The 16450-nt window shown below is 34.8% G+C and overlaps 1 protein-coding gene and 1 long non-coding RNA gene across 2 annotated transcripts in view; one reads left to right on the forward strand and one right to left on the reverse strand.

Annotated features, from left to right (window-relative positions):
* Window positions 1-12804, forward strand: part of CenG1A (Centaurin gamma 1A) — a 333064-nt gene extending 320260 nt beyond the window's left edge. Inside the window, exons 9-15 of the mRNA XM_076115186.1 lie at window positions 1027-1230; window positions 1602-1789; window positions 2489-2600; window positions 5249-5366; window positions 6438-6557; window positions 6938-7160; window positions 7472-12804. Coding sequence (XP_075971301.1) covers window positions 1027-1230; window positions 1602-1789; window positions 2489-2600; window positions 5249-5366; window positions 6438-6557; window positions 6938-7160; window positions 7472-7909 — 1403 coding nt within the window. The 3' untranslated portion in view covers window positions 7910-12804. The remainder of the gene's footprint in view (window positions 1-1026; window positions 1231-1601; window positions 1790-2488; window positions 2601-5248; window positions 5367-6437; window positions 6558-6937; window positions 7161-7471) is intronic.
* On the reverse strand, window positions 6437-16211 carry LOC142973471 (uncharacterized). Its single transcript, XR_012959505.1, has 3 exons — window positions 16082-16211; window positions 15756-15956; window positions 6437-6536 (listed from the first exon to the last, which is right to left on the reverse strand). It is a non-coding gene; the product is annotated as an uncharacterized LOC142973471 (long non-coding RNA).
* Between the last annotated feature and the right edge of the window lie 239 nt (window positions 16212-16450).

Below are 16450 nucleotides of genomic sequence, written 5' to 3' on the forward strand. Positions count from 1 at the left end.
AGTTTATATATTAGGCCGGGGAAAAAGTCTTTTCGCATTCGCAAAATCTTTTTTCTGCACAAAAAAAGCTCCATATTTGGGTACCTCACGAGCTCACTGAAAGAAACCTAATGAACCGTACACTCATTTGTGATTTTTGAAGCGAAATTGATTTTATTACAAGTTCGTACATACTATAGTGCGAAAAGACTTCTCCCCGACCTAATATGTCATGACAGTTTTAGAAAGGTAGTTAGAACTATTATTAGGCAGGTTGACTATAGAGACTTTTGTTAATCGTTACAAATACGGAACTTAACATAATAGCTTGGAATGGGTGTTAAAGAAATTTGATGACTAAGATTAGCCCTAGGCGTAAGACGTAGGCTGCTTTTGGGACGGACACTTCAGAATTACATATCTTTGGATTTTTGACATTTCAGTAACTGCATAATCCAGTGTAACGGTTTTGATTTAGGCAGATTCTCTTATTGAATAAAATATGCTATTTATTAGTATTATAGATTATTTTTATTTAAATTAATCTTAGCTTCATCACCACTACCGCGACTCCGAATCAGTCGCCTCTACAGCAGATCTACTACCATAGATGTTCATGGTATGAGGATACCCAGAAAACATGTATTTGTGAAACCCTGACTGAACCATGAATGATACGTCTCTGCGTTTTGTGAATTCCGGCTATAAATGGTTCCTATAAAGAAAATAATACCAACGACTGTCTATTTGTGTCCCCGAAACTAATAACTACTTGCATTTCTTTGAACGTTTTTAAACCCTTTTTCATTCTTTCCACTTTTACCTCTTTGTATTCTTTCTGATTCTGGTAGTTTTTCCTTCGTTTCCAATGAATTAAACACAAAATTCCTTCGCTCCCAATAAGCGAAAATGCGAAATGACAAACTGTCTTGACATTTCCGCAGACCTATCTCTTATAATTTTTCTTCACGTGTGTTTTACCTCTACTGCACATAACCCTTTCAAACAAATTCAACAATAATTTAAACCTTATTCTATTCTCTGCAGGCTACAAAGAGAAACCACAACGCGCCACTGACAAAGCCCTACTCTCAGCGTTTGAAACAATGAAGGAGCCTGCCTCAAGTCGACAGTCGCTCGCGTCTGAAGTAGAAGTCGGTTCTACGAATGGACAGGATAAAGACACGCCGCATGTCAAGAAACGACACCGGCGGATGAAGAGCAGTGGCGTTAAGAAGGATGGTGATGAAGGTATGTACTATTGAATTGTTTTTATTAAATAATTATATTGTTCTTAGTCATACCATAACTAATTGATTTGTCAATATTTGATTTGTCTTCAAGAAAATTCAGATATTCTGGGATTTTATCCGCGATGTTTTAGATCTGTAGCGCGATCTTCGACAATTCGGGCCATCGAATATCGAGAGTTTGACATTTAAAATGTACTGCCAAAATAGTTATTACGATTGCCGCTAGAGGCGGAAGGACAGGTGTTCGATACTCGATAGTAGTAGAGAATCGAGCTACAGACCCTTTAAAATCTCTTATGCTTTAAAAACATTCTTGCTCCATCGTGTGACAGCAAAGTTTCATATTATAATGTTCTGTTATTGTTGTAGATGGAGAATACGCGACGATGTGCGAGTTCACGATCGTGTCGCTGGACGGCAAGCGCTGGCGCTGGGAGGTGTGCGGCGCGGGCGGCGCGGGCGGCGCGGGCGCGGCGGGCGCGGGCGCGGCGGCGGCCGAGCGCGACGCCTGGGTGGCGGCCGTCGAGGCGCAGATACTGGCCTCGCTGCAGGGACGGGTGAGATAAACATACTGGATACTTTACATAAAGGGGGAAAGTCACGCTTTAGGAAGGAAAAGAATGAATCTTCTAGGATGCGGATACCCCAAACTAGAATATAGGCTACTACTGATGGGAAGCATAACAAAACCGATAAAATATGCTCTTCGCTCCCATGTCTAGAGTAGCAAAGAGGGTGACACAAAGGATCAATAGTGTTCGAAGTGTCAATCGGCTATTAGCTGGCACCCCCACCCTTGTGATAAGATACATACAAGGGTTTTCGTTTAAACTCTTTTCTACATACGGACGCTGACGTATTTCACCTCAATTTTGATTTGAACCTCAGTGTATTAGCACAAGACTAATAAATTCGCAATATTTTGTGACTTAAATCAGTCCGTATCCAGTAAAGGGCTATGATATTTAAACTAAAACAAAACCTGCTGTGTAGGTGTACCGGTCACTTGAAATCTTTTACAAACTTAAAACTTATCAGCCTACACCAGCAACGCGTATTCGAAAATATGTAAATAAATACAACAGCTATTTGGATAAATACTTTTTATTTCAACAAATGTAACATTCCTGTACAAAGAAATTTCGATTCGTTGATCAAATCAAGACTAAACCACAATGAAAACACCTGCCTTTAATACTTTCACATGTAACAAAATACTATAACAACGTAATAATAATGGTTACTTTTGTTCGCAGACGTCCCGGCAGCCGGTACCGACAGGTGCTAACTCAACGGGCGATGTGCGCGCCACGTACTATATACGGCGAGTCAACGGCAACGATAAGTGCTGTGATTGTGACACTCCAGGTACGTTCCTTTCCACACATTAGTATTAAAATATCAGGATATTTTGATGCATTAAATAATGTTTTTATTTAATGCATCAAAAACTTAATAGCGTTATCAGTAAACACGTCCCTCTAAAAACAATATCGCGTAACAGTAAATATATATATCCAAAATGGTATACCAAAGAAATAATATATTACATAAAATTAAAATATTTCAATTTGAAAAAGTTTAAATGCTATGGCTTAGAGTTTAACAAAGAACTTTTTAAATTTTATAGAACTAAAGTAAAGCACCTAATAAATATAGCATTTAAAAAATATATATCAAAAGTTGAAAACAATATAAGTATAGAGCCCTCCAATTTTTGGCAATTTGTCAAAGAGAATCGTAAAAATAGACAGCAGATAAAAACTTATACCTTTAATAGTAAAGATGTGGAAGGCCAGGAAGCCATCGACTCGTTTGCTAAATATTTTAGTTCTGTGTTCTATGATACTCCACCGTTGTTAGACGTAAAGTTAGCAGAGGAAGAGGCTAATCGTTTAGGCTGTTTGCCTGTCTCAACAGTGACTGTTGATCAAGTTACAGTTACTGAATTGAGTTATGCCGTACGACGACTAAAAGCGTCAACAGCTTGTGGTCCCGATAACATACCTGCCTTTTTAATAAAAGATTGCTTATTGGCTTTGGAAGTACCGTTACATCACGTGTATAATCTTTCGCTTAAACAATGTTTGTATCCTAGCAAGTGGAAAGTATCCAGGGTGACGCCAATACCGAAAGGTGGGGCGTCTACGGATGTATCGAACTATAGACCTATTGCTGTACTGTGTGTATTTGGAAAGATATTTGAGTCCATACTTAATAATAACATTTATAAACAAATCAAAGGCCAATTGAGCGACTGCCAGCATGGGTTTCGACCTAGGCGCTCCACGTTGACAAATCATATAGAATATGTAGACTATTTAAGTACTAGGGTTAAGTCTGGCTGTCAAGTAGATGCAGCGTACTTTGATTTTAAGAAGGCCTTTGATCTGGTGGATAATGATGTGCTGTTGAATAAATTTGCGGTACTGGGATTCTCAAATTATCTGTTAAAATTTATGGCTCACTACTTAAAAGATCGAAAACAGTTCGTAAAGGCTGAAGGCTTTAAATCAGAAGAGTATTACACTCGTTCTGGTGTAAGTCAAGGTAGCACTTTAGGCCCAATGCAATTTTTAATAATGATTAATGACTTACCCAGTGTAATTTCCGAAGCAAAATGCCTTATGTTTGCCGACGATTTAAAACTATACCTTTCTGTAAAAGAGGCTAATGATTGTGTAGTATTACAAAATGATATTGACACGGTACTTGAGTGGAGTATTAAAAACAAACTGCCTTTAAATTATTCTAAATGTAAAACTATCACTTTTTCTCGATCCCGAAATCCGATTACACACATATATAATATTAATGGCGTACCGATAGAACGTGTTTTGTCAATGAAGGATTTGGGAGTTATAATGGACAGCAAATTAAATTTCCACGCCCATATACTAAGAACTTGCAAAGACGCTAATAAATGCCTTGGATTCATTATTAGAATATCATCACAATTTAAGAATATTGAAGTTATAAAGCAAATATATAATGCCTATGTTCGTAGTAAGTTAGAATATAATGCAATAGTTTGGAGTCCTAAAGAGTCACTGTACACTGTAATGTTAGAAAAAATTCAACGTAAATTTTGTAGGTTTCTGTACAAACGTCAATATGGATACTATCCCTTTCTCTATCCCTCTATGTTTGTCTCAGGAATGGTAAGTTTCGACACACTCAAACTTAGGCGAGAATCCACGCATATAATAAATTATTGTTTAATATTAGCTGACAAAGTAGATAGCCCTGTGGTACGGGAATCGATACACTTTTACATTCCCGATCAATATATGCGTGGTATTGGAAGACGACAGCATAAGCTCCTGAGCTATCCGCCTATGTGGCGCTCTCCACAAGCTGAGAATTGTCCCACAGCTAGAGCAATTCGACTAATTAATGAGTTTCTGAAATACTGTCCAGATGCTGATATATTTTTTGACTCTCGGAGTGTAATCTTAAAAAATATGTATATATTTCTTAATATAAAAATGTAATTTTATGTAAAAGTTCCTATGTATCATACAAGATTGTTTTTGTGTACCTATTTTATTGATTTTATGTTAGTCTAAGTTCTTGTTAATATTGTAGTAGTTTATAATTTGTTTTAGTCTAATTAGCATAGATATAAGCGAATTGGTGTATACTGTAAGCTTATGTTTTATGAATAAATGAATAAATGAATAAAATATTACACATTGCACATTAATATAGTGCTCATTAGGATTCTTGTCTTCTCAACAAAAAAAAAAACATTCAACACATCGATGTTTTGTGATCACAACATTATTTTAGAATATTCGTTACGACTTGAGTTCTCAAAAAAATATGTACCGTTTTTTCTAAATCTGAATGCGTTTGTCAAAATGTAATTATTTCTAGATTATTAAAAAAAAAAACTGCCTGTTATTAAAATGTATTGAGTGGTTCTAATAGTAGTAGATTATTTTAAAAATATGATTCGTGGCAAAAATTTTAATATTTCAGTATTAACTAATAATTTGATGATAATATTACAGATCCGGACTGGGCGAGTTTGAACCTAGGCGTGTTGATATGCATCGAATGTTCGGGCATACACAGGAATCTCGGATCTCATATATCGCGAGTGCGCTCGCTAGATCTTGATGAGTGGCCGTGAGTATTCTCTTATATTTTACTAGCTGACCCGCGCAACTTCGCTTGCGTCACATGAGAGAGAATGGGTCAGAATTTTCCATGTTTTTGTAACACTTTTTACTGTTATCTACTCTGCTCTTATTGGTCGTAGCGTGATGATATAAAATATGCTTTATTTTCACGAAAAATATTCTCGAAATTATTTATATCTCTTAGTATAGCGAAGTTGCGCTAAGACATATCCGCCATTAAAACAGTTGCCATGGCAACGGAATTTTGTTAATTCAATGTCATTATTATATTGATTTTTCGCGACTTCGTTGAATTTTCTGAATTTTCCCGGGATATGCGTCATTTTCCCGGGGTAAAAAGTAGCCTATGTCCTTTCTCAGGTATCAAAATATCTCCATACCAAATTTCATGCAAATTGGTTCAGTAGTTTAGACGTGATTGAGTAGCAGACAGACAGACAGACAGACAGAGTTACTTTCGCATTTATAATATTAGTATGGATTTTCTATCCTAATCTATGTTTTAGAGGGAGAGAGAAGAAAGCCTTCAGCAACTTTTTAAGTTTATTTCGTTGTTACACTTTTGTCAAAATCTATACTAATATTATCTATACTAATATTATAAAGCTGAAGAGTTTGTTTGTTTGTTTGTTTGAAAGAACGCGCTAATCTTAGGAACTACTGGTCCGATTTGAAAAATTATTTCAGTGTTAGATAGACCATTTATCGAGGACGGTTTAAGGCTATATAACATCACGCTACGGCCATTAGGAGCGGAGTAGCAACGAAAAATGTTACAAAAACGGGGAAAATTATGACCATTCTATCTTATGTGACGCAAGCGAAGTTGGGCGGGTCAGCTAGTCTTAGATAAAATAATTTAATTTTATTGGTCAAATTTATTTTGTAAGCTTGCAATTTTTTTTCGGCTATTCGTTCATAAATAATTTGTTTGATTTGGTAAACATTAAATAAAAAAAAACGTTCTCATTTAATTTATTCAGTCCTCAGTCATTTTGTTTTCGAAATAAGTTGTGATTATATAACAGTTATTTATTTGTTATTTGTATACTTACAGGTTGAGTCACGTGAGTGTGATGGTGTCTTTGGGCAATGATCTCGCGAATTCAATATGGGAGGCGGAGACAAGGTCGCACACTAAACCTGTGCCGCAGTCCTGCCGAGAGGAGAAAGAAAGGTTAGTTTACAACATGTATTAATTTATATTTGGTATGAGAGGCGTTTCTGTTTTTTTTTAGTAAAATCTTTGTATTTGTTGATTATTTTTGTGCATTGTGTTTTTATTTAGTTTATCGTTGAATTTTATTTTTTATATTTGGATTTATGCTCTTGTATTCAGTTTTATTCGTCTGGGTCGTGAGCTTTTGATGAAGGGATGTATTTTTACGGTGGTTGCATTCTTGTTGGGGGTTTTGTAGCTCATATAATTATTTGTGTTTAAAAAAGCAATCGCAGACGGTGCAAGAGGCGCATTTTAACACAACGATATTCTATTCTTAAATCAGTTGAATCCAATCACATCGGTTGCAAAACTATAACGTAATAATGTGTGTGCAGGTGGGTGCGCATGAAGTACGAGCGGCGCGCGTTCGTGTCGGGCGCCGGCGTGGCCACCGGCGCCGACGCGCTGCGCACGGCCGCCGCGCGCGGACACGTGGCGGCGCTGGCCCGCGCGCTCGCCGCGCCCGCGCCGCTGCTGCCCGCGCCGCCCGACCGCGCGCTCGCGCTGCGGGCCGCCGCCGCTGCGGGACACCTGGCCGCCGCGCAGCTGCTCATATGGGTATGTACTATTACGTTTATTTATTCGTATGGTAACTGAAATAGCATCAAGATATTAGTTGCTTTGTCAAAATAGCTGATACAGAGTTTCGCAAAACAACACTAATAAAAATCAACTTAAAAACGAACACTAATTAACGAGCACCAATATATCAATCATTTTTTTATTTAAGTAACTTAAAAAAAATGTTTTCATGATATATGTTCAATGATAACTGAAACCTCGTTATAATGGCAAAATATTAAGAGGATATAATAAGATACCACGATCTGACAACTAAAATAATACTAACCGATTCCTTTTTATTACAGCACAACGGCAACCCGAACTACCCGGACGCGGACGGTCACACCTGCGTGTTCTACGCGCGCGCCGCTGCGAACCACCTCTCCGGCATCCCAACCCAGTACCCCAAAAACCTTCAACTGACCTGCCCCCTCCACCCCAATCCCCCAGTAAGTTCCACCAACAGTTCAGCCACGAACTCCACCAGTTCGAACTCGAGCACGAAGAGTTCGCTAAAGAATCCCGAACCGGAATGCAATTGCATCATATTTGAGCTGCTGAATGCTCAAAGCGCGAGCAAGGCGTTAGTAGAATTACTAATTGGATTGCAGAATAATCAGTACATGAATGGATACGACCACAATGGCTCTAGTATCGCGAATTATCCCATCAACACCCTCGGAAGGCCATCCCTCGGTCCGAACTTGTCCTTAACGAACGGCAAGTGCGGAAGCGTAGTGTAATTTTTTTGCTATAATTCTTAATGTCGGTTTTTGAAGTTAAATGTTGATACTGTGACTGAAGGTTTGTTACCATGCAGGTATAACTTATACTTAATGTTATTGTGAAGCGCAGTTTTGTTAAGTGTAATTGAAAAATTCGGCAGCTACGCGGAACGAGAAAAATATTTCGTATTAAAATTTATTAGCGTGGCAACACACGATGATTATTTAAAATGACAAGTGTTTGTATGTGATTCGAATATTTAATTTTTAGCAAAATTATTAAATAAATTATTGAAGAGATATTTATTAAGAAATTGTATTATAAATTAATGATTATTTATTTCGGTAAGAATTGAAACATTATTTCAAATTTGAAATTTATATTTACGTTCATCACAATTTTCGTCTAAAATATATCGTATTTTATGTAAGGTTGCCTACAAGACTGCGCTTGACATATTTTTTGTATATTATATGTAAAATGTATACATATTATACAGTATGTATGTGTGTGTGACTGTCGGTGCAGTTGACGTTTCGATGACGTAATCTCTCATACTTAGACAAAAAAAAGTTTTCGAAAATTAGTTGAAATTATGTGTCTGTCAATTTAAAATGTTAATTAAAATTAGACAATTTTTAGCGTATCAACATTGTGTATTTTTTTTATTTGAAAGTATTTTCACTAAAATTACATTTTTGTGGGATATACTTAGCGAGAGTTTACATTGTACTGTGACGGATAAAAACTAAACGAAAGTTTGCTTTGAACATTGGTATAGCAAAAAATGGACTTTGGTCCTTATACGAGTATTTAGTTATTCTACAGTGTTTTATGTGTCCACAAGGATCTCTTGAATGCTTACATAACATTTTTAAAACAGATGATAATTAAAATGTCGATTGTATCGCAAAAGTACAGTGTAAATTCTCACTCATATAAAAATTCAAATAATTATTTCAACATATAACATTTTTACATATCCGGTGTTAATAGTTCAAATTTTTAAATACAATTTTTTTCTAGTGTCATAGAATAGGTACCGATTGCATTTTAGGATTCCTACGTTTTAGAAAAAAAAATATCATCCGACCCCAGAAATTGTATGACTTTCCCAAAAATAGGTAAAAAAAATATTCTTTGTGTAGTAGTTATAATCGTTTTAGTTATTGAAAACGCGGTATTGAAATTAATACCGTTATTGTGCTACCGATTAAGAATAAAATAGCCAATATGCTAAATGCATACGTAATTGTTTAGTAAACCTAGTCTACGTGACACGGAGTTTTAGTACCAGATTAGCGAAGAAAGTACCGGTTTTATTCAATATACGGGTTTTGTAAACCCTCGTTTATGTATGGCAATATTGAATAAGGGTTTAGTATGAAATCCGTAAACTTCAGGGCGATTTTGTTGTGGGTATTAATTTGTATATGCATCTCTTTTTAACAAGAACAATTAAGAAAGGATAGATGATCTTTATCAGTCAAAATAATTGTTACTAATGTTAAGTAATTTTACTTCAAAGACTAGAGATGATTTGTCACTGAAGATGTTTCTATTCTTTTCTAAAGTCGTTTGTAAGAAAGAGATGTAAAGATATTGTCAGTTGCAACAGAATTGTCTTTTTTGCACATTCTTTGCAGAATTTCTTAAACATTTTGAACATTTTTCGATATTTTGAACACGCTTCGTGATGTTTTCAATGTTGAATTTGCACTTAGATTTCACATGTGTTTATAGATTTGAGATGGTCTGCAAAAAATGCGATTATTTGTAAATACATTCAAAGGAAATATGTAGAAAGGAATATCACTTTGGTAAATAGAAACAAAAGTTTGAAGTAGCAGTATTGTATTATGAGTGTTTGAGTTTATCATCAAAGCTGCATTATATGAATGGTGGATATCTCTAGTAAAAGATCACTTACTTTTACTTTATTCTGAGACTTAGATCTTAAAATCTTAAAAGGATAGAACTTAGTCTATCTTTTGAAGCATATTCTACTAAAGACGAACGAAAGTGTAATACAAACCAATCACAATAAGCATCACAGTTTCAATTCCCAAAGTGATATTTCTTATACAAGAAAACCGGTACTTTCGCATACAGTTCCCATTGATAGTCACAGTTTAGTATAGTATGTTATTAAATTAATCGTTTAGAAGCGAGATCTCAGCTCAATGCTATTTGTAGGGTATAGGATAATTTAGTGGTAATTTCTCATGCTTTACCCTAATACCCTTGGACGTGGTAACCGTGGTTTTTTAACTTAATATTATAACTATACAGTCTACTACTTTATATATTCGTAGTTTGCAACTGATTGCATGTCTTTGAAAACTAGTTGCGTTACAGAGAACAGTTTTCCCTTACTCTATTGAGCTAGTTGCATTACGGTATCAAACTCGTTTTATTCGTGTTGGAATAAGTTCGAAACTCGATCTTATGAGTTGCCTTGCAGTAGACAACGGGTTATCGTAGTCGCATTGCTACTGGAAACTCGTTGTCTTTCGATTGTAGATCAGTTCAAAACTTGATTTGTAGGTTTGTTTTACGATATAAAAGCTAAAGTTTGTATAGTTATAGTTCTTGATTTTTAATAGCATTTATAGATAAGTCTCAGTGATTTAGATCGGTAGTTAATTTCTTAGAATAATACAAATCATCACAATATTTAAAAAACACTGGTATTATTTGAAGATTATATCTAAATCTATGCTATTTTTATTGCTATAGAAGTATTTTTCTATTACAAAGAATATTTTACTGCTCTTAGTTAAAAGACCACGGTATATAACATTCCATTTGTAAAGTAAAACACGCCAAGGGTTAAATAGTCGATGTGATATATTAAGGTCTCCCTTTAAACCAATGTACTGACCCTTCTGTGCCTATTCCTAGGTAGTACGCTTCATATGTCGAGAGCTAGTACTTATGTATGTATTATTTGTTTTGTCAGTTTTGTTTTACAGTAAGATCGTATAAAAATTGTATTTTTTGTCCGTATAAGGGAAAAAATAGACCAAGTTTTCGAAGTTATAAACAGTTAGTTTGCTTAAACAAGTTTATAATTTCGTTTTAACACGTAAATAAAAAATACAGCATATTCCTTGCAGTCTCTGTAAAAAGTTCAAAATTTACTAATATTTTCAGACATCATTTTATAAATATTTTTAAGTAAACACTACTTCGCATTTGTTTACTAAAACTTGCGGAGTATCTGGAATAATTATGTTCCCTTATCTTTATCTTACTTTAGAACAAAATTGATTAACCATAGTACATACGTCATATTAAATATAATATTTTGTATGCACTAGCTCTCGACTACTGTCATCTTGTTTCCAATTTGTAAAGTACTTCATCGTAATATCGCGTTTTAGGGTTAATCCTTTAGATGTTTGCGCTTTCTGTTGTTTATTACACGATTACTTATTATGAGTTTATTTGGACTGACATTGGTACATTATATTACTAGTTATGTGTATTTGTTCTAGATTAGTTCTTACACTAATGGCTGGTTTAAAAGTTCTGAATAAGTGTCTGATAACTTAACCGTTTCGCGAGTATTGGCAACATATTTGCCAGGTAAACTAGTGGGTGGAAGTGATAAATATCAATTTGGTAAGGCTATTCCATAGCTAAAAGAAAGTCGGAGGTGCAAATAGTATTACCCGCGAAAGATTTAACAGAGAATATTGACAGGCCTTGTCTTACATGCCGCACGGTACCAAGCGGTCGTGAGGACACACGTGTCGGTTTAGTGGGTATTCCCGTCCTTCTGGCGGGAGAGACCTACATAACCCTGCACTCCACCCAGGGCGCAGGTGTATGCCTAATGTATTAGCCACGTAAAAAAAGGTCTTGTCATTCCTTTTAAATTTTCCGATAGGCTATTTAATGCCTAATCATAAGCTTTGAAACTAGCTCTTAATTTGAGTTTAGTACTTATATGGATTTGTTAAAACAATAACTTTCTGTTTAAAGCATCACACACGATCATTACAATATTTATTCTTTTTAACTAAGATTATAGAAACCAGTGTTAGTCCAATTTGAGAGTGTCTTTACGTCTTGAGAGTATAAAATCTATTGTTTCATTAAATTAAATATCGTTTAGTGTGAGAAACATTCAGTTCGTTCGTTTAGATTGAAAATATTTGACAAAATAATTACACTTGCCGATAGCGAATATAAGCATGCGTGCTACAAATGTTGAATGAAAAAAGCATTATTCAAATGATGTTCAATCTATTGAACTGAATGTTATTTCATTAAGATCTGCTTCAAAATAGTCAAGTACAGTCCAGATAAAAATGTGTCTGATTCGCTCTATTTACTATCAAACGAAAGAGATAACAGAATAATTATCTGGATAGTTACTTGATTAATTTGAGGTAGTGTCCGATCGAATTTTCTTAGTTGTCTATAAGAGGGCTTTGTACAATTAATTCTACATTTACTTATCGATTCGTTTTACTTAACGCATTAATTGTCTTGTAAATGTTACTTATATAGAAATTTAATGTTCATTTTTATGAAAAATTAAGTTCTGTTTGTAAATTTAGCAATTATAAAACTCGTTTACCGACACAGTATTCGACGATTTGTAAAAAAACGTTAATCTCCGAACACTAATTTGTATAGTGTATTTTTATTTAAGCCTTCTGTTGAAATTTTATTGATAATTTTAAATTATGTTATGTTGCGTTCGCATTCGCAATTTTATTAAGATTTTTTTAATGGTTTTTTTTTGTAAATTTCTTTTTAAAAGCCAAAGAGCTTAACTGTAAATATATCGTATTATGCAGCTATGCGTTTGTTAGCTGTGGATAATTCTTTCGTTATTGTAATTTTTAAGAGATCCGTTAACGTTTTTTCTTGTGAGAATAAAATGATAAGGACGTAATTTTGTTGTTTTATTGGTATTTTTAAAACAAACCACAGATTTTTGTACCCACCCTTGGAAAATCTGAAAGCCGCCATATAAAGAACGAGTAAGTAGACCGTATATCTTATCTATTCAGTTTTAACTTCTGTTGAGAATATATTTTATGCTGGAGAACTGAAACTACATTCAAAGACTGAGTCACATTAAAATTACTTAATTTATACATGAAAATACAAGGCTATAATAGTTTGTGTAGCAAGTATGAGTCTACTAATGAAGAGGTCATAGGTTCGATCCCCAAGTCTCTTAACGCTAAGCTACGCAAGTAGATTTTTAAAACTGGCATAGTAGTAAGGTATGATACTATAGGCACCTTCTATGTTTTTTACCCATTTAGTAAAATCGTAAATACTACTATAACACTAAGAATGCTCAGTTAAGTACAAGATTAACCGTATCTTGCATGTACAAGAAGAATCAAAGTAAACAAAACAACCAGGACACTATACTTAATACACATTAACATAATAATGTGTATACAATTTACGTGGCAAGTAACAAGCACCGTTAATTCCTTTGTTGCATAACAACTGCTTTTGATCTCAAGATATTTGATTCTGTTTACTCCAGACGTCAGGAACAGCCGCAAGTTTGCATTAAGGCTTTGTACACACTGAATAATTAATTAGACTAATTCAATTTTCATTTTAAAACGAATATGAAAGTGAATATGAAACTATACTTACGTTTGATAGTGTTTGGAAGTACGTATTAAAAAAAAGCTATCGTAATCGATATAATATATCAAAGAAATCTACCAATCTATCAGGAGCACGATTCTCTACAGCCGGTACTATCAAGTATCAAGAGTTTGACGTTTAAAATGTACTTACTGCAAAAATAGTTCATATCGCGTCCGTTAGAGGCGCTGAACAGACTGTCATTCGAATTTTCTCGACAGCTAGCTTGTTGCTAGTCGATTAGTGATAGAGAATCGCGCTACAGTGCCTTGAGTTCGAAAATTAGGTTTTATGCCAAAATTATCAGGCTTTAAGACTGAAAAGAGTGGCCGTGAGTTTCTCGCTAGCTCTCTCATAAGGCTCTACCCCCTTTCCGAGCTAGTGGTAGATTCAGTAATTGTAACGACTATCATAAGTGTCAATATTTGACTTAAATGAATAAATAATTTGATTATGATTTTGATTGATTTAATCTAGTCTATTCTGTTGTTTATGTCGGTGAATAGAATCAGGTACACGTAGTTCTTACTATGCTGATTACGACTATATTGTTATGTCGAGACTTTAAACCGCACAAATAGCCAAACATACATTTTAAGGTCTACAAAATACAAGCAAACTAAAGTTAGATAATACCTAATGCGTGTAAAACTTCTACATGTCTTAATAACAGTTTTGTAAAGAGTAATTAATTATTTAATAACAATGTGTGCTAAGCCTAAGTGAGATTATTTCACCAAGTCGTACTGTTACGCGGTGAATGCTTCCCGTTTTGCATTAATAAAGGATTTAGTTAATTTCAGCATAATGCTTTGAATGTTTGTTTGACGGAGTGTTTTGAAGCATCCCCGTTCTCAAGTTCACAGTTATGTAACTACGCGAACAATACATACCTTATACCTATATCTCCACGCAAGGCCTTGTTAAAGTTAGAGACATTTTCTTTACTTAAGCTAATGTTTCTATATACTTTCCTGTTTCCAGGGTCATCCTCAAGGCGCTTTTTTTGGTTGCTAAAATCATTAGGAAACTATTTGGGTTTTAACGGCAACTGGACTAGGTTAAGTAGGTTATTAAGTCAATAACCTAGTCTGGTTGCCGTTGAAAGCCAAGTAATAGGTACTATCCAGTTAATAATATTAACCGATACTTATATTTAAAACCCAAATTGTTAGGATTAGAATTTTCGCAGTATAACATACGAATTAATAGAATTTCTCGGACTCATTGACTTTATAAACCTTCCTATGTTGACACTGACGTCTTTAAAGGAGCTTAAAGCGTGAACCAAAGCTTTAGCCTTTGCTTTCAGCTAACAAATATACTATATAACACAGTATAGTATATAAAGTATACTTTAGGAGGTAGGTTTCAATATCTGAATAGGTGACATTGAGATAATATTGGAACCTACCTACTAGAGCGACTGTTATGTCAGAAATACCGATAGTAAGTAAATATTTTACAAAAAAGGTAATGACTGGTGATATATCCATAAAGATGAATAAAATCGTGACGTCTTGAGTGAATAGCCGTCGCCATGTCTAAGGGTACCGGGATAATGCAGGATAATGGTAATCTGTATATGACAGATAACGATTTACGGATGAAATATGGACCATCTAGGGAAAAGGGATGACCCGGCTAACTTATTCAAGGGCGAATTGGTTGTGTTTTTCTATATTTTTGTTTTTATAAATCAAATCGAATCGAATCATTTGTTCATTTAGGTCAAATATTGACACTTTTGATAGTCGTTACAATTACTGAATTAACCACTAGCTCGGTAAGGGGGTAGCTTTATGAGAAGAGCTAGCAAGCAACTTAGGGAATTCTCAATCGCCAAAATATTCACACTGTGGTTGACACAATAAATTGATCAGGATGCGAGGAGCTGCCAACAATCAGCGATATAGATTAAACTTCCATTATGAGGTAAGGAAACGAATACAGCAGCATTATTTATTAGTCTCTGATTATACCGTCAGTTGGGAGCACCTAGTAATATGACAAGTAAGAACATAGACAGCAAGTAAGCACATTGGTTGTGAGCAATAATACAAGAAAGTGATAGGTTTAATTATTATCATCAAGCTATACAAAAGTAAGAAATAGGTCCACGAGTGTTCAAGTTGGTTAAAAGTCTAAAACCCTTTCGCTACTTTTTAAAGATATATGTGTTTTAGACAAATTTTATATAAAAGGTAATAATTCTTATTAGGTACATACCATTGAGTTATAAGTAGTCAGCCCGATGTTTTCGTAATGGCGAGAGAGAAGGAAGCATCCAAGCCGCTCTTTGTCAGAGACCCCTCTCTCATTGCTAAAAGAATTCCGTTCGATCAGGCCACTGAATTTTGAAAGAGCTTGAAGTTGGTCTTCTGCTTCTGTGGTATTTTAGCTATAAGCTGGCCTCCTTGTTGGTTGAAACTGAAAAGAAATGCGATGCTTTACATGATTTTGAATACGCTACAAGCACTGAAGATTACGTGTATAAATACGCAATCAATTCGCGTTCGGTCGCTAGTATTCTATAAAAATAGCAGTACACCTACATTACTTAGTATACGTATAATAAACTTGTATTATTAATGTACGTAATCTCATTATCTCGCTGTTTCGTAGGACGCTGTTAAAATAATGACATGAATTTTGCTCTTAGTGAGGTGTACACTTTCATTGTAATAACGTTGAAAATAGCATAACATTTTGTAGTACCTACATCGAAGCATACATTACTAATGTAACGAAGCTTTTTTTCTCTTGGGGGTAGATGTGAAGGTATTTAACTATAGGTAGGAATATATTTTATTAGTTTCAGTTCATATTTGATTAGATTTTTAGGACTAGTAATAAATACAAAGCTGTATATGGTAAAATGGTAAGGTGTTGGTCATACCCTTGTACTAGATAACGTCAGTAGG

The sequence above is a fragment of the Anticarsia gemmatalis genome, chromosome 6 (assembly GCF_050436995.1).
Source record: "Anticarsia gemmatalis isolate Benzon Research Colony breed Stoneville strain chromosome 6, ilAntGemm2 primary, whole genome shotgun sequence".
NCBI lineage: Eukaryota > Metazoa > Arthropoda > Insecta > Lepidoptera > Erebidae > Anticarsia > Anticarsia gemmatalis.